The sequence below is a fragment of the Octodon degus genome, unplaced genomic scaffold (assembly GCF_000260255.1).
Source record: "Octodon degus isolate 3935 unplaced genomic scaffold, OctDeg1.0 scaffold00098, whole genome shotgun sequence".
Taxonomy (NCBI): Eukaryota; Metazoa; Chordata; class Mammalia; order Rodentia; family Octodontidae; genus Octodon; species Octodon degus.
The window spans coordinates 6,166,449-6,184,314 of NW_004524674.1; the positions used below are offsets into that span (position 1 = coordinate 6,166,449).

At 47.8% G+C, this 17,866-nt stretch overlaps 1 protein-coding gene across 6 annotated transcripts in view; it reads right to left on the reverse strand.

Annotated features, from left to right (window-relative positions):
• Myh10 (myosin heavy chain 10) overlaps positions 1-17,866 on the reverse strand; it is a 137,637-nt gene that overhangs the window by 12,080 nt on the left and 107,691 nt on the right. For all 6 annotated transcript variants that reach the window (XM_023723440.1, XM_023723439.1, XM_023723442.1 and 3 more), the window contains 9 exons: positions 16,981-17,193; positions 13,602-13,746; positions 12,304-12,510; positions 10,217-10,321; positions 8,513-8,665; positions 7,390-7,638; positions 6,664-6,876; positions 4,609-4,821; positions 2,191-2,352 (listed from right to left, as the gene is read on the reverse strand). In XM_023723440.1, coding sequence (XP_023579208.1) covers positions 2,191-2,352; positions 4,609-4,821; positions 6,664-6,876; positions 7,390-7,638; positions 8,513-8,665; positions 10,217-10,321; positions 12,304-12,510; positions 13,602-13,746; positions 16,981-17,193 — 1,660 coding nt within the window. The remainder of the gene's footprint in view (positions 1-2,190; positions 2,353-4,608; positions 4,822-6,663; positions 6,877-7,389; positions 7,639-8,512; positions 8,666-10,216; positions 10,322-12,303; positions 12,511-13,601; positions 13,747-16,980; positions 17,194-17,866) is intronic.

Genomic DNA, 17,866 nt, shown 5'->3' on the forward strand with positions numbered 1-17,866 from the left:
GTACCTCAAGCCACACAAGAAAAATGAACTTAAAATGGATCAAAAACTTCAAAAGTGGGCTGAGGAGATAGCTCAGTAGAATAAGTGCTTGCCTGGCAAGTGCAAGGTCATGAGTTCAATCCCCAGTACCACAAAAAAAAAAAAAAAAAAAAAAAAGTTTTTTGACTTAAAAGTATAAAAGGAAGAATTAAAAGTATAAAAATTTTAGGAGAAAATAGTCTTTTTGCTCTTAAGTTAGCCAATCTCAGACATTACTATAAAAGGAACAAAAGAAAATTAAAAACTTTTGTGCTACAAGCAGTAACAACATCAAGGGGACAAATAACGTACAGATGGAAAGAAGTACTTGGAAATCATTTACGTGATTAAAAAAAAAAAAAAAAAACAACCCTTACATCCATAGTGTATACAGAACTGTTTCAACTGAATATTTTAAAGACAACTTAATTGAAAAGATGGGCAGAGGGACTGAAAGACAGTTTTTTTCCTCATCGTTAATGACTGATAAACACATAAAAAGATGCTTGATATTGTTATTCATTAGAAAAATGCTCATCCAAGCACCATGAGGTATCATTTCACACTGACTGAAATGGCTTTTATCAAAAGCTGGACAGTAAGTATGAGAAGAATACAGTGAAACTGGACCCCTCACACACAGCATGTAGGAATGTAAAATAGTACAGTCACTGTGGAAAATAGTTTGGCAATTTCTCAAAGTGAAAAACAATTACCATATAACCTAGTACTCCGAGGTATATGTATTAAAGAAAACCAGAAAAGCATATATCCACACAAACATACAGGACTGTTTCTATAAGCATTCTCACCATAGCCAAAAACATAAAATTCAAATGTTCAGCACTTAATGATTGAATAAAATGTGATATATGTGTACATATATATGTATTCATAAAACAAAATATTCATGCTAAACATAAATTATGAAAGCATGATGCTAAGTGAAGAAGTCACAAAAGGCCATACATACTGTATGAATGGTCATGTTAAATGAAATGTCCAACACAGCTAACTCTACAGAGTTGCAAAATAGGTTGGTAGATTAGCACTGGGGGCGAAGATGGGAAATGGGAGTGAGAGTTACTGCTGAGTGCAGGGTTTCTTCTGATGAATTAGATTTTGTGTGTGTGTGTGTGTGTGTGTGTGTGTGTGTGTGTTCTTTATCATAATCTAGAATAAGCGAAACATCTGAAAACACAGATTGGCTAATTGTATGGTAAGTGAATTACATCACAATCAGTAGCTATTAAGTAAATGTATATAATTTATATGCTTTGTAATTAAGCAGCTTAGTATTTTAATTAGCTAGTCCAAAATCTTTGTACTTCGGTTTCCAAGAAAAGTCTAAGGAAGTAAACAAGTTATTCATAAGCCTATTATCCAGAGATGACTTTTCCTTCTCAGCTTCCTAAAAGGTCTAGCTATATGTCCAAATATAAAAATTACAGTTGTGTGTCGAGCCCCAGACCACATCTCCTTAGCAGTTAAGACCTGCGGCCCCCCACCCCTCCATATCCTGTCACTCAAATGGCTAGCAGCCCAGGTACCTCTTGGGTATTTCCATCCTTGTGGTCAACATTACAGCTAAGGCACACGCATGTAAGAATTCCTCCTTTATGTTTTGTTAGATTAATCACAAAGGAAGCGGAATTTTCTAAAGTTTCTGTCATCACCCTCCTCGCCTGCGAAGCTGTCCTCTTGTTGCCCCCTGGCACAGGAGAGGGTCCATCATGCGTGCTCATATAGGGATGACTGTAGAGATCACCTTTCTTCTTTGTGTCAGAGAAACTGGCATGCCATCCTGGTAGCAAAAGTGATGGCTACAGCAGACTGAAAGGTTATAACGCTCATGGCACTGAAGAAGCAAAGCCACACAACCGTCCTTTCTGGGTGACTCAGCCACGCAGTGTTAAACACAAGCGATGCGCCACCTAGTGACTCCACGCTCACTCTGTCTAAAGAGCATTTCCTGTAGACAGATCTTTATGTGCTGTCTTTATGGCCTGCTGCTCCAGGGGACAGCTGCACTGCACCCTGCAGAGTGGCAGCAGCTCACACCAAGCTCCATAATAAAGTGGCAGGCTGGGTGCTACAGCACCTGGCTCTCCCCAGGTTATCCCTGGCTTTATCTCAGCAGGGCTACCTGACCCAGTGGCTTGCTGTGTGTACCTGAAGTTTGCGAAGCTGCTTGATTACTTCATCCCGAGCCTTGTTTGCAGCTTCTATCTGAGCTTCCAGGTCTTTCAGGTCTATTTCCATCTTCTTCTTTGCAGCCACAGCAAGCGCCCGCTGTTTCCGCTCATCTTCTAGCTCTGCCTCGAGCTCTCGCACCTGAGGAAGCATTGAGTTAGAGCTGGTTACAGCCTGTTGCCATGTAAGGCTCTGGCTCTGCGGGGAGGCACAGCCTTCTGTGGCTCTATAGTAGGGGTCTGTCACCCAGCAGTCTACATTGTTAACAGAAAGTCTCAGCAGCTGAATCTAGTTCAAAGGACTTTTAACCACACCCAGTACACACTATTCCCATACCCACTGAATGCTGTGAGGGGACATAAGAAGGCAAAGGCTCTGACCTCAAGCTCATAGTCCGGGTGACACAGAGGCAGAAAGACAACACACAGAGGGCAAGCAGGGGCCGTACAGACCCTAGGGGGGGAAGAGTGGCATGAGCCTGTCCCAGATCTGTGAGGGACCAGGCCTGCCTTGTGCTGCAGCGCTGCTTACTGGGTCTGTAAAGGTGGGCATAGCTTGACAATGGGGGTGTCAGACTCAGGCAGAACTATATCGGAAAGAAGGAAGCAGTAGAAGTTGTCTGACAGAAGAGGCAGAGTGAAGACCAGCTCAGTGTCTCCTTACGGGGCTGCAGATGAATACGTGAGGCAGTGTGAGCTGGAGACTGATGCAGACATGACTCAGGACCCAGTGATGCACCCTAGCAGGCATTCACTCAGGGCCTTCCATTCTGCAGGCTTTTAGCCGTATGGTGGGGATGGGGCTTTGAGAGAGGCTGGGAAAAAGCACTTTCGTTTTTTTAACAGAATCTTAATACCTAAGTCATCAGTGATGAACCAAAAATGAGAACCACAGATGAAACTGTTGTTCAGCTCATGGGTCCACTGCAGCCATGACATGGGCTTCCTGGCCCATGAGGGCTGCTGCTATATGGGCATGACCAGCAGCTGAGGGGTCTCCCACAGGTGCTTTCCAGGAGTGGAAAGCCCTGGATCAGACAGCTATGGAATTGGCACTTTCTGGGAAGAGGCACTCTGGGTCATGCTGAGAGGCCTGGGGTGAGGGCGCAACTCCACTGGTCCTCTCCGAGGGGAAGAGCAAGGCCTCTCTTGTTCCTGCCTTGGCAGGGGGCAGGGAGGAGGAGCAGGGCAGAGGAATTTCCTGTCACCAGCTTTGTGTGACAGAGAGCTGGTCTGCACCTACGGGCAGGATAACAGGGGGCTCCTTAGGTATACCCACTTCCATGGTATTTTAAGTGCAGTGATTTTCAAATATGACCACACTTCTTTGATGCTCTCCTTTTAAGAATTAGAGTCTAATGTTCTCTTGCATGGGGGCTTGATGTGATTTGGGTCCGGGCATGAATAGGATGAAAGCAGGGTGACAGTGTGACTTGGGAGACGAGGCTGTAAGAGCAGGGCAGCTTCTGCCTCGTTCCGCCTCTTGGATCTCTCCTGAAGGTTCCCTCAGAGACTGAGCGGAGAGCACGGAGGCTCCTGCTGTGCTGCGGGGCGAGTGGCTCAGCCCAGCTCCTGCGCTGCTCAGGCCGTTAGGCCCTGCTCCTCAGCCCAGAGCTGGGTTGGGCCACAGCCACCTGCTCAGCTGCTCTGAATTCCGGACTCAGAAACTGGGGCATTGTAAGCATTTTAATTCAATAAGTTTGGGGTAATTTGTTATCCAGTGATAAATATGCAATGAAGTTAGTGTCAGCAGAATGGAAACAGCAAAATAAAACACATCCCAAATCTAAGATCTGTTGCCATAAACACTAAGCTTTAAAAGGTAGCTTTTAAATTACAAGTTTAATCTGAGGCAGCAATTCTCAAGCTCCGGTGTACATTAGAATACTTTGCAAAGCTTGTTGAAACACAGATTGCTGTTTCCTATAACCAGTTTCTGACTTAGTAGGTGTGGGGTTAAAAATTAAAAACTAATCTTTCTAAAAACAAAATAAGGAGTTTTAATATACATTCCACAAAGACTACAGCTCACAAGTGCTTAGCAACTTCTCTTGAAGGGTGACGTAAGGAGGACCTGTGATGTGAATGACTGAGCCCCAAGGCACGCCACCACCGGCTCCGCTGGTCACCTCTGAGACAAAGAACCTGAGCCAAATGCACATTTTCTTATCTTTATACTGAAGACTTTTTCAGTTGATTAAATGGCCTGGCTTACTGTAGGCTGTGGCAGTATTTATTGTATGAAAGAAAATCTCTCCCAGTTACCATAACGTTCTCAAATGGCTAAATCAGCTAATTTTGTTCCAGCTAGCGGGTCTGACGTGAATGGCTCCTGAGGCTGGTGGGTGTGGGGAACAGGCACAGCCCCTCTGCAGAGGCCATGCTCCCTTCCACCCACCTGTTTGATCAGCAGCCGCTTCTTTTCTTCATTCTGCTCGTCTCTGGTTTGCAAGTCCCTCTCGAACTGGGCCTTCATGGCCTGCATGTTGACCTCCAGGCGGAGCTTGGCATCCTCTGTGGCCTGGAGCTCATCTTCCAGCTCCTCTAGCTGGGTCCTCATTTCTTCCACCTGCTGTTCTAGGGCCCGTTTGGACTTTTCAAGTTCATGAACCTGAATGCAAGAAGCATTGCAGAAGATGTGACCCTCGGCAAAGGCATAAGTTAAGGACAGCAGGCTTCCTCCTTGAGGGCCCACAGGTGGCATGACAGCCACTGTGGATGCTCCTCAGCTGGCCTTCAACACCTGCGCACACCCTTCCCTTTCCCTCTAGGGCTGCTACTCTTCGTTTCAGAGATACAACTTAAAATTCCATTACTGACTTCTTTATTAATGCATGTTCTATAATCACCATTCTCTCATGACCTTTTATGTGAGAGCTTTGTAAAGCCAAAGGACAATGAAAACACAGTAGTAGTAGAGGAAACTGCATGCTGGCTGGCCACTTGCCTGCTGTGTAATGGCCAAGAGAATTCACCTGTTCTTGTTGCAGAAAAGAACACTTGGAATGGAAAGCCCTGCCTACGGATGTGAGCCTTAAGGTGGGTGGGCCCAGGAAGCAAGAGTCAGTGGTAAGGAGGCCCGAGTTTCAAGCAGCCAACTATACACACTATCATGTCAGATCTCCCAGGTGAGCAGAGGAAGCTTTATGACAGGTGGGGCCATTTGCTAAGCAGTATCTGGCACTCAGGGGGCACCAAAGGCATCTGTGGAACAAGGATGTGCTGATTATGCTGAAGAGAACCACTGTGGAACTGGCTGTAGGGTTCTCTCTCTGCACTGACTGTGTAACCATGATCAATTCTGCTCTGGAAAGCCTCTCCTGACTATGGAGTGGTCTCCTGGGTGCCAGGATATAGGAGACCTAGCAGGAAGGTCTTTCTGCACTTATGGTGTGGCCCGAAAGTGAGTCCTTAACTTTACAGGGGGCTTCATGCTTTTCAAAGCAGCTAACACAGGGCAAGTATAATGTCTATATGATAGATGACACTTAAGCTTAGAAAGTGTAAGAGGCTGCCCATGGTCATAAGAGAAGCTGGTGGCAGAGCCAGGCTGGATCCTTTTTGAATGCCAGGTCAAAGTTAGCTCTGCTACCCTCAATGGGTCATATACTAAGGGAGGGACTGAGGGTTAAATAAAATGAATCAAGGCTCTTGTAGAAGATGTGTACAGAGGAGATTTATACAGGGTCTTGTTATGCAGTTCAGATTCATAGTGATCCCTCCTGTTTCAGCTTCTCTAGTGCTGGGTCTACAAGCATGTGCCACCATGCCTGGTTCCAGGGTGGCATAGCTTGTCCAGGGTTTTGAGGCCAACATGGCATATAGTACCAGGGACTGAACTCAGGACCGTGCGCTGGGCAGGCAGGCACTCATGCCACCAAACTATCTCCCCAGCACAATGTGTATAGAGGAAAGAGGAGCAAGGCTACAGAAATTTCCAACATCTAGGCCTACTGTGGGGGTACATGCCTGTAATCCCAGCACCTGGGAGGCTAAGGCAGGACTACTGTCACCAGTTCAAGGCCAGCCTGGGCTACACAATGAGACTCTGTCTCAAAAAAGAAATTTCCCAAACCTGCATAACCCACAGCAGCTTTCAAGACAAAAGCTGTAGCCTCACTAGAAAGGGCAGGTCACAGGGGACTACAGTTCCCACTCACTGGATCTCAGGATAGGTAGGTTTGTTCAATAACAGACTACAGAACAGTGAAATACTGTTGTTGAAGGCCCCCTGCCAGAAGGGGAATCAACTGTCTGACCATGTGCCAGGGCCTGGCAGAGGTAATGGAGAACAGCCTGCAGCCCCCTGACTGCTGACTCTGAACACATCAGCGCCCTATTAATGCAGGCAGAGGTGCTCCCAGCCAGCTTGGCGGTGGGCCTGTATCCCCGGCTCTTCACCCGCAAGGCCCCACAGCCCAGGCCTGCCTTCCTGAGGCCAGAAGTGACTTACGTTCTTCCCCACGTCGTCTTTGGAGCTCATCAGGTCTTCCATGTCTGCCCGGAGCTGCTTGTTTTGCCTCTCAAACTCCTCCTTGGCCTCTAGGGCTTCTTCAAGTGCGCGGGACAGTGACAGGGCTTTAGTTTCTTTCTCTCTAGCCTCTGCTTCTGCACGATCCCGCTCTTCTGCATAGCGAGCAGAGATGTTCTTCTCTTCTGCTAACAGCTACATAATTAAGACAATAAAAATAGCATTTGCTATGGTCTGGCTTCGGGCTAAGGACGCTACCGAGATCAGCAGGGCATCCCTGATCTGAACCCAGGAGGCCACACGAGGGAAGTCGCACACCTGCCTACGATGGGACACGCACCACACAGGTGCACTGAGCAATCATGGAAAACTGCCTTCAGGTCACGAGCAACTAGATACAAACATTTCATGTTGCACAGGGCTCATCTCTCCAAGATATCTAATAATGTAGGTACAGATATTCCAAAATCTGGAAAAAGCTCTTAAGTCTGAAATACTTCTGGTCCTATTTTGGACAGGGGCTATTCAAGCCGCAGTAGATTCTGGGAATTTTTAGTTCATTCTTTTGCTTTCTCTTTTCCAGTTTTTATACAAGATCATATTGCTTTTAAATAAACATTGACACCAGAAGGACGAAAGCAAGAGCCTGCCAGATGGAAACAACGTGCAGTGGGAGCGCATGAGGGACACTGGATGCCGACAGCCCACCTGATCGAACTTCTTCTGCTTCTTCTCCAAGTTGGAGACAATCTGGCGCTGGTGGTCCAGGTCCACGGTCAGGTCGTCGAGCTCCTGCTGCAGGCGGTTTTTGGTCTTCTCCAGCTTATCATACGCTAGTGCCTTCTCTTCCAGGCGCTGGCTTAGAGCCTCCACATCTTTAAGAAGCTTCTTTTTGGCTTCTTCCAAACTCTCGATGGTTCCTAAATCATCATCTACTTTCTTCTTGGTATCAGCCAACTGGGCAAGAAGTAAGGAGAAACAAAAACATCAACATAGTTTAAAAAATCTTTTATTTGGTACGGAGTCTTGTTATGCAGCTTAGACTCATAGTGATCCTCCTTTCAGAGCTTCCCCAGAGCTGAGATTACAGGCACGTGTCACCATGCCTGGTTCTGGGTACCAAGGATTGAACCCAGGTCCTTACGCTCGCCAGGCAGGTGCTTAGACCACCAAGCTATCTCCACTCAAGGAATACAAAAGCCTGTTTCCAATATTACAAATTGACATTATGACTTTAAAACAAATGAATCTTCAACTGTAACTTAATTTCTCAGCTAATAATCTATACAGTGATGGCTGGACTGCAACCTTCCATAGCTGTTGCAGTCCTGTCTTTATTTTTTTATTTTTTTTTTCTTTTCAAACTGTCTTTATTTCTTTAAAAATATATTTAGTACAGGGTCTACAGGGTCTCACTACACAGACAGGACTCATAGTGATTCTCCTCTTTTCAGCCTCCCAAGCACTGGGATTACAGACGCACACCACCATGCCCAGTCTTAATCGCATCTCAGTGTGCCCTGGGGATGGGGCCAGCACGGCATGCCGCATATCGAACCCCGGTCCCTGTGTCTGCCTAAGCAGGCACTTTAATCCACTGAGCTATTTGGCTGGCCCTTCAGTCCTTTCTTTACTTTAAAGACCTCCATTATTATGAGCAGCATGAGATACCAGCATTTGGCTGGGTCAAATAAAAGATGTGTAACAGGCTTAATTTAGCACAAGCTAATTAAAGCCCCCAATGGAGCCCGAAGCAGTCCCGGCCGGCAGGGATGTCAGCTGCCTGCAGCACACATCTAGGGCACCTCAGCTCCCTAAAGAGGACACTGACCTGTAGCTGCAGGGCCAACACCTGCTTTTCCAGGTTCTTCCTGGCCTCTTCCTCCTCCTCCTGCTGCTCCTGAAGACTGTTCTTCTCCTCTTCCAGCTGCCGGATCCGGCTGCTCAGGTTCAGTTTCTGGCGTGTCTCCTCCTGAAGGAGCTCCTGTGTATTTGTTTAAAAAGTCAATACTCCAGTTACATCCAGGAGCGGGCAGGAAGGAGACAGGAGGGGAAGTAAAATGAATTAAGTTATGTGCATGTGCCAGCTCCTCACAAGGAATATAATCATTGTATATCATAAACACATTATAAAAACTAAGGAAAATTAAGTTATATTAATCACTTGACTCCTATTGGGCACGTGGCGGGGGAGGATGTATGACCAAAACTAAAAATCCTCTATTAAAAAATTCATGTCACTACAAAGAAACAAACAAAAATGACCCTCATTGGATGAGAAATACCATGTGACATAAATACAAATGACCTAAGTACACCCATGGCACACATGATAAGTCTGTAAAGCTCTTAGCCTAGACACTGCTGCATTCGCTGGCGGCCAGCGTCGCTACCTGCCCTGCACCGTCAGTTCCTTTGGTCCTTCCCTCCATCACTCAGCCTCCGGACAGGCCTCTGGCTGTGCCCCCTGGGATTCTAGGGTATTCCCCAGTTAGCTTCCTGCTTTCTGCCAGCTTCACTTCTAAAGTGGAAGTGTAAACATGTCTTTCTCGTTACTTTCATACTAGAAAAATTTCAGAGGTCTTACGGAGGTTTTCATGATCCAGCTCTTGGTTCTCTCTGCCTTTGGTTTTACTAGCTAGGTCGCATTTTGTCACAACATATATAACGTAGTCACAACGAACTCATCCCCAGTGGTCTAACTACCCCATCTGCTGTTTGTCTGAGATTTTTACCCCTATGTCCAGCATCTAGCACAAAACCTAGCAAATAAACACAAGTTCTTGCAAATTTAATAAAAACAAGATGTGAAACTTCAAGAAAAATGTTACATTATTTATTTAGGACAGGGTCTACAGGGTCTCACTATGTAGATCGGACTCGTAATGATCCTCCTGTTTTCAGCCTCCCAAGCATTGGGATTACAGGCGTGCGCCACCATGCCCAGTCTCAACTGCTGTCTCAGTGTGCCCCGGGGGCGGGGCAGACACACATGCCAGGGATCAAATCCCAGCCGTTGTACTCTGCCTAAGCAGGTGCTTGTGCTGAGCTATTTGACCAGTCCTACATTATCTTTAACTTTTATTTGACATATAAAAATCTAAAACATGATTTACTTAGACCTGTACGGTAAGGAAGCATCAAATTACCTTTTTACAAAATGAATTTATAATTCTAGGTCAGCAAAGTGAAACTTCAACCCTAATAAAACCATCTTATTTAATACAGCACCCAGGACCACCACCTGGGTAAACCACAGTCTGCAGCGCCACACGTGTCAGCCTAAGCTGGATCTCCGGCCACCAACACAGCTGCAGGACACAGGAGTATGGGTTCTGTGTCACAGCACCAAGCCTCAGTGGGGATTTCCTGAGATAGCAAGGTCATCAGGTACAGTACAAGATGGCTCCAATACAAGGTTGACATGAAATTAGTAAGAGATGAATGATATTCTAGAAGGCAGTTCTAAAGCTGGCAGATTTCAGCAGTTTGTATACTATATAAAGAGTTACCACTAATGACGTTCCTCACGTACCTGTGTATCCTGAAGTTGAGACTCCAGACTAGCTGCGTCCTTAGCAAACTTAATACCCTTCTTCTCTGCTTCTTCCAGGAGGCTGGACACATTATCCAACTCATTCTGTAAGGAGGAATAGGTTAAATTTGATTCAACAGTAAGTAGATAAAAAGGATTTGGAATCACAGCCCTTAAACAGAACACAAATGGAGCAGTGTATGCAATATCTGTAAACTAAAACTGCGAAGTCAATTAAGGGAGACTTTTACTACCAGTGTAGTATAATAAGAATAATACAGTATTATTTAAAAGAAATTACTACAGTAAGGCACATGGCTAATAACACCCCCCCCCCCACGCTTTGAGCACACTTATCCCACTCTTCTTGCAATTTTTTGAAGCAGTTCTGGAAGTCTTTGGTGGGTGTTGAGAGCCATTCAACAGAAAAGCAGGTGTGTAAGAACAGTGTGTCCCCATTCACCTTATTCACCAGACCTGGTACCGTGTGGCTTCTGACTCTTCCCAGAGTCAATGATCATGAAAGGTAAGTGTTTTATTTATTTTTATTTTTTTGGTGGAACCGGGGATTGAACTCAGGCCCTTGCGCTTGCCAGGGAAGCGCTTATTCCACTGAGCCATCTCCCCAGCCCAAAAGGTAAGTGTTTTAAATAGATTCAGGACACTGAAGCAGCCACTACAGTGCAGATGCGAATGAGGACTTCCAGAACTACAGCATCAGGTGGCAAGAGCAGTGTGTGAGTGCGTAAGGAATGAGGGGCAGCTTTTTGAGGGGTTAATGGCAATGTGTCTTCTACTGTGATAAATTTTTTACAATTTCAACAGACACTGTGCAGAGTTGGTTGTCTCTAGACAGGGCTCAAATGGGTAGTAATGGCTGCTCCAGAACATCTCAGTGTCACTTCCTACTGAAAGGACAGGAAGGGTGGCAGTGACAGAAGGGTGGCACCACCTGGCCCTCCTTTCACCATTAAGAAACAGCTGACAGCCAATCCTGTGAGGGGGTGACAGCTGTCCTCTGTGAAGAGGCTGTGAGGCCGGCAGATGTTTCACTTTATTCCTTTCCACACCAAGATGCATTACGCTTATGCTTTGTGATTAAACATAATTCATATTCTTACAGGACTTGAAAACTATTTTAGGGACTCAGAAATTTTAATTCTAGTATTCAGTTAAAAGTTCTTTAAGCTTCAAAGAATTTGGTTTGAATGTTTGCCATAAATACTTAATTTTCTTACACGCAGATTCCAGAAGGTATGTTGTCCTGTTTTTTTCCTTTTTACCCTTAGTTAAGGATAGCTCTAAAATATCTTCCAGAAAGTTCCCCGTGGTGTATTTTGTAATTATTCTGTGAGGACAGTGAGTATGGAAAGAAGTGGGAAGACTCAGAAGGGATAGGAGGGTGGCCTTTGTTGTCACTTGTGCTCTGTCTGTTAGCAAAGCTGTGGTGGACTCCAGAGAGCTCACCGTGGGAGCCTGGGAAAGTGGTGGGGAACAGGATCTGGAGTGGGAGAGACCACCTGCCTTCAGCCCAAGCACTGCCAGTAGACAGCTGGTCCCCAGAGGGAGGGAGGCCCTTCTCAGGTCCTTATCTCCTACTCAGGGTGGGATGAAGACACAATAGAGGAACCATGCGCACAGGCCCCGCCATACACCTGGTACGGCTCAGGCCTGCCAAGGGTCACTCCATGCTTCCATCCTGTCCCGAGTTGCTAGCACTGTAAGATCTTCTACTTCGGAAGATCTTTCCCCATGTGTACATGCGGATATATGCTCAGCTCACCCCACAGCATGGAGACTTCCGAGGGGCAGGTGTGGCTCACTGTGCCTGCTGGTGCCAACAGGCACATGCACACCTGCTTTTCTCTGGAGTCTGGACTTGGGATGTGCCTGGCAGGGGCTTCTGTGCCAGCCCCGACAACAACCTGGGCATGGGGTGCCTAATGTGTTTCCCGGACACCAACAGCTCACCACAGTGCAGCCCTGCCACAGAGGATTACCTACATATAGCCTGTGCCACAGGCCTGGCAGCATGTGCCCGGTGTGCCCAGCACAGCTGCCCCCAGAACCCTGGTGCTCCAGCTTACCTGCAGCTTGTTTGCCTTCTCGGCCAGCTCCACCCTAAGCCTGTCTCCTTCTGAGACCTTGGCATGGAGCTCCTGGACCTGGGCGTCGAGCTTCTTCCTCTTGTGCTCAGACTCCGCCTTGACCTGCTGCAGCACCTTTACCTCACACGCCAGCTCCTTGTTGTCTGTTTCAAGCCCCTGCTTGTTCTTCTCCAGATTCGCCTTGAACTAGGAAGGGGTTGGGGACAGCAATGGGTTATTTGAAAAAATTCAATAAAAAGCTTTCTGGCCTGTCTGCAGCAATATGCCTGACACAGAGTAAGCCTGTAGGCAGTATTTGTTGAAATGAATGCGTGGCAACTTTGCACATGCCCCCATACACTTGTGTGAGGTGGTCACGGCAGTGAGGGTCTCTAAGGACTAAGGTAGGTCTCTAAGGACTGCCCTGCTCAGTCTATCTCTCTTGCTAGCTATGCGGCCCTGCTTAGTTACCTTACACTGCTGGGCCTCTTTTTTCACCCTTATTTTTTAAAAAAAATATGTATGTATGTATTTATTTACTTGGTATAGGGTCTTGCTATGTAGCTTGGACTCACAATGATCCTCGTCTCAGCCTCCCCAGCACTGGGGTTACAGGTGTGCACCACCACACTCAGTTTTGGTGGCTAGGTTGGCATGAAGTACCAGGGATTGAACCCAAGTCCTTGTGCTTGCCAGGCAGGAGCCCAGACCATTGAGCTATCTCCCCAGCCTTTCCCTTTACATGAAAGATACTGAGTGCTCCTTGAGGCTGTACGAAGATGAAAGAGGCAGAGCTCGCAGAGAACTCGGCACAATGCCTGCCCCACATTCGTGTCACAGTACACATTAACAGTCATCACCTTTGTTAAAAGGTGGCTGGCATGTGGCCAGGTGGAGAAGAGAAAGGCAAGGAACGCAGACAGAACAGGTGCGAGGGAAAGGCTGACTGGGAAATGAGGAAACGGCATGGTGCACAGGGGTGGGAGGAGCCGGGGGCTGCGGGGCGCAGGGAGACACGAGGAACACGCTAGAGGGAACACGCACACGGCTACGACTTCCTGGCAGCAGATGCGAGAGAAGAATGACTGTGAAACCACTAGGGGCTGAGCACTGAGCCACGGCAGAAGGCTACCAGGGCTGGGGAAGCGTGTGATGTGGGGTGGTAGCTGGAGCCAGCCTGTTCTTTAAAGAGACCATCCAAGGCACAAGGCCTTCCTAAGGAGGGGTGCTTTTTGGACGCAGCTACCCCCTGTGAGCTGTGGGCTGCTGCGCAGAGGCCAGGAGCTCTCTGCCCTTACCCTCTTGGCCTGCTCCAGCTGCTCCGAGAGCTCCTCCAGGGCTGTCGCGTGTCTCTGTCTCATGTCCTGGATTTGAGCTTCATGGTTTTTAGTTTCTTCCTCAAGAGCCTTCTTCAGCTCTGCCACCTCCTGTTCCCGTTTGGTGCTAAAGAAACATTTTTATAGAACAAAGGGCAGAATTAGTCAACTAACATTTTTTAAAAGTGCTATTTTTGTTTTAACTCTTAGAGCAATTCTTTTGATAAACATCAGACTCAGCTCCCCAGGAAGCGGGAGCCCATCACTATATGGCTACAAACCCCCCTGGAACCAGCGCGACTTCCACACCTGGTATCTTTAAGGCTCTTCAGATTGTTCTGGGCTGTCTGGATTCACCGTGGGTGAGGAATCGCTTAACACAAGATGCCAACCTGCTGGCCCCAGCCCTGGCAGATTTCAACAGGCCCAGGAGAAGGGTAATCCCAAGAGGCTAAGGTTAGGGCACACGGAGAGGAAGTGGGAGCGGGAGCGGAGCAGAGAAGGCAGGTTGCAAGGTGACACTCATGGCTCAGAAAGGCTCTCTGGTGTTTGATAAGAGCAAGATAAGAGATGTGGATGTTCTGAATAAAACTCAGGTTCTATCTAACCTCCACGTAAAGCACAGAATCATAGCAGTGTTACACATCAGCCATACTTCTGCATGGCTTCCTAATATTTTATAATTATCTACTATCGATGCTGAGTAACTTGAGTCAAGTTATTTTACTAACATGAATCAGTAATCCAGCTACCACGTAATCCCAAGTCATTCCTTAGGACTGTCAATTGAGCACCATTTAAGCACTAAATCTAAGAGACTGACACCAAGGCCTGGTGTGCCTCAAGCCATGAGCTCCATCCTGAGCACCAAAAGGGAAAAACCCAAAACAATACAGACAACAGTAAGGCCAACACAGTACCACTCCTGCTAAGACTGTTTACCACCGTTTCATTAGCTGTAACCTCGTAATAATCCTGAAGCATATTGCTGGCAAACTTGCTCTATACTTTAAAATACTGGTCCCTCCATAGACACATTTTCTCCCCTTTCAAGAAGAACTGTGAGATCCTGAAGGCTGAGATCACTCCCAAGAGAAAAGGCTGCCATGGCTGCCAGCTCTGTGGTCATATGTTGCCCAGACGCAAGGAATTACTGAAGAGTCTTTGTGGTTCAGCCCAGCTCTGCCACGCGTTTCCCTGGCTCGGCTGGTCGTCAGGCCTGCCTCTGCCTGGTGTCCATCAAGATCACTTCAGTTCATCCTAGTGTTTTTATTCACCACACTTCCATGCAATCTCCCTGCCTACTCATTCCCTCTTGGGTGTTTGCTCCCCCCCACCCCCCGTATTTAGGACAGGGTCTATAGGGTGTACAGGGTCCCACTGTGGAGATCGGACTCAGTGATTCTTCTGTTTGTAGCTTCCCAGGTGCTGGGAATACAGGCGTGTGCCACCATGCCCAGTCTCAATCACTGGCTCAGGGCGCCCCAGGGGCGGGGATCAAACTCCAGCCACTGTGCTCTGCATAAGCAGGCACTTTAGTCCGCTGAGCTATCAGGCTGGCTCCTGGTTTTTGCTCTTGATCACCCCTTGAACAAGAGTCAAAGAGATCTTTCACCTTTTTCTCCCCTGGCTCAACAACCCAATTCCTTGTAGTCTCTCCTAACTCCTAGAGAGACTGACAATGCAGAAGAGAGTTTAACTCTCTTTTCTGGTTCTAGGGATTGAATCCCGGGTCTTCACACTGAGCAACTCTCCCAGTTCTTTTTCTTTCGACATATGGACTCAAGAAGTGGCTAAGCAGGGCTTGAACTTGGGATCCTCCTGCCTCAGGCTCCCAGAGCACTGGACTTCTAGTCATGTGCCACCACGCCTGGGCAGTACCATTATTTTTATGCTAGCCATGTGATGTACAACTCAGGGAAGAACCAGATGCAGGTAAGTTCTCAGCAAGGCTAGCACACACCTGAGCTACAAGTGACCAAATTCTTCAGCAAACAGGATGAGCTCTGCAGTTCAGCACATGCACATATCACAGCACTTTTCCTTCCTATGGTCCATGGGACCAAACACAGGGCTCCAGAGGTGAGAGGCAAGGACCGAGTCTAACCCAGCTGTTTTTTTCTTAAAGATTTCAGTGGAAAAATAATCAGAACCTTTCTTCTGCTTGATCCAAAGCCCCTAAAACTTAGTTCAATGGTTTCTAGATTTTTACACCTGCAAATCTTTTGAAAGGAAGACCAGTACTGAAAGCTGCTAAAACTTCTGAATGGAGAGGAAGCCTCCAGCGGTCTGGTTCAGATGGGCTCCGACCATCAGCTTGGGAAACAGGGCTGGGAACACCACCCGTCAGCCGAGCTGCTGCGGCAGAGGTGCATGTTCATGGCCAGAATCCTCACACATAGCAGGAAGCTCCCCACGCTTCCCCACCCCTTAGTGCTCTGGAAACTGATCTGATCTTGGTCGCACTGCTCTGTAGTGACCATAATGTCATTCTGTCCACACATAGGTTTCCAGCTGCTGGGCGGACCCAGATGACTGTTCCCTGGCTATCCACGGAAGAGCCTGGCTTTCACCAAACACCTTGTCCTCCCGCTTGCCCTGAGCTTTTTTCTACCTGAGTCACCTTTCTTCTCCATGACCTTCTCTGTCCTTGCTTTACTCCAGCCCTTGGTACCTCCCCAAGCAATGGGTTACTCTCCTCTCACTCAGAGCCCAAGTGGCCAGCAGGGCTGCCCTCCTGGCTGGGATTTCTGGGTGGAGCAGGGAGGAGATGCTCCCAAGAGGCCAAGCAGGAGCCGAACCTTCTTGCCCCTCACCTCTTTCCATGATTGCAGCCCTGCTGTGAGGACACCTGCCTCATCTGTGCACTGCCACTTTCTGAGCCTGATGTGCACCGTGCACTCTGCCTGCCCTCTGCGGTCATTGCAGGCCTGCACCTGGCCCTGCATGCACCTGCCTAAGCACCTGCACTCAGCCCTCTTCCTGCCTCTGTGCCTGCACACCTCCTTGCTCCCCTGCCACTGTCCACAATGCTGGCAGATGCCTGATGCAGCTAGTTGGTGCTTATTGCATCTCTCTTCCTCATAAGCCTCTTTCCAGATGTCTCTGTCCCTCTGTCCTACCCTGACACCTGCTACTGGCCAGAACTTTCTGGCCACATCTCATTCTACTGGACAGGGCAGGTGTCTGTGCCTACTGGCTGCCTTGTTTCTCTGCTCGTTCACTGCTGTTCCAATGCCAGGAGGAAGGATGCTCAGAATGGCATCTTACTAAGAATGGCATGTTACAGAAAATCTACCGTGTCCCCAAGTGGCACCAGAGAGCCTGCAGACAGCACATGGTGGCCCATTTCCACACTCACCGCAGTTCCTGCTGGGCCGCTGTGGTGTCCAGAGTATCCTCCAGTTCTGTCTTCAGAGCTTCCAACTCCTCACTCAAGTCCCTTTTCTGCTTCTCTGCCTTGTTCCGTGAAGCCTTCTCAGACTCAAAGTCTTCCTGAAGTTCAGCAATTTGGGCCTGCAGCTCTCGCACAACTTTCAGTGCATTATTCTTGTGCAGTGTCTCATCGTCGCCTCTGTTGAAACAGCAAGGCCCAAGAGGCACTCAGGACAGTGTCTTGATGGGCTGTGTCACCACCCTCACCATGAGGGGACACCAGTTACACCTCCCTCTGCAAGGCTAGGACAGTGTGCACAGTCTTCAGGCTCCTGGTAGGGAAGGCTCTGAAGCTAGTGGGAGTCAGAGTTAGAATCCAGCCCAGCCCCCCTGCAAAGGACTATTAATTCTCCACTTAAAGGTGGAACAATCTCCTGTGAATGATCAGAACATCAAACATGTCCCTGTAGACTGACCCCTGCTAGCTGGAGGGAGCAGTTTAATCAACCAGCCTGGAGTGAGTGCAAATTCGAGGGCACACGTGGGCTGCAGAGAGGCCTGCAACCTGCTCGCTGACAACCTGCTGCTGTCCTCTCACGCATCTTCCAACTTACATGCACAGTTTAAATGTTAGTAGAGATTTCTGCCAGTCTGAGGTGAGGAAAGGGGAAGCTGGTAGATAGCATAGGGGCTGGCAAAAAACCAAATTCATCTATTCTAGTAAGTGAAAAAAGCTCATCTCTAAGTGAATAAGCAGCCACTCTGGCCACAGTACCAGTGATACTGGTCATAGAAATTTTTTTATTAAGATGTTCTTGAGGCCAGGGAGATGGCTAAGTGGAATAAGCGCTTCCCTGGCAAGCCAAGGGCCT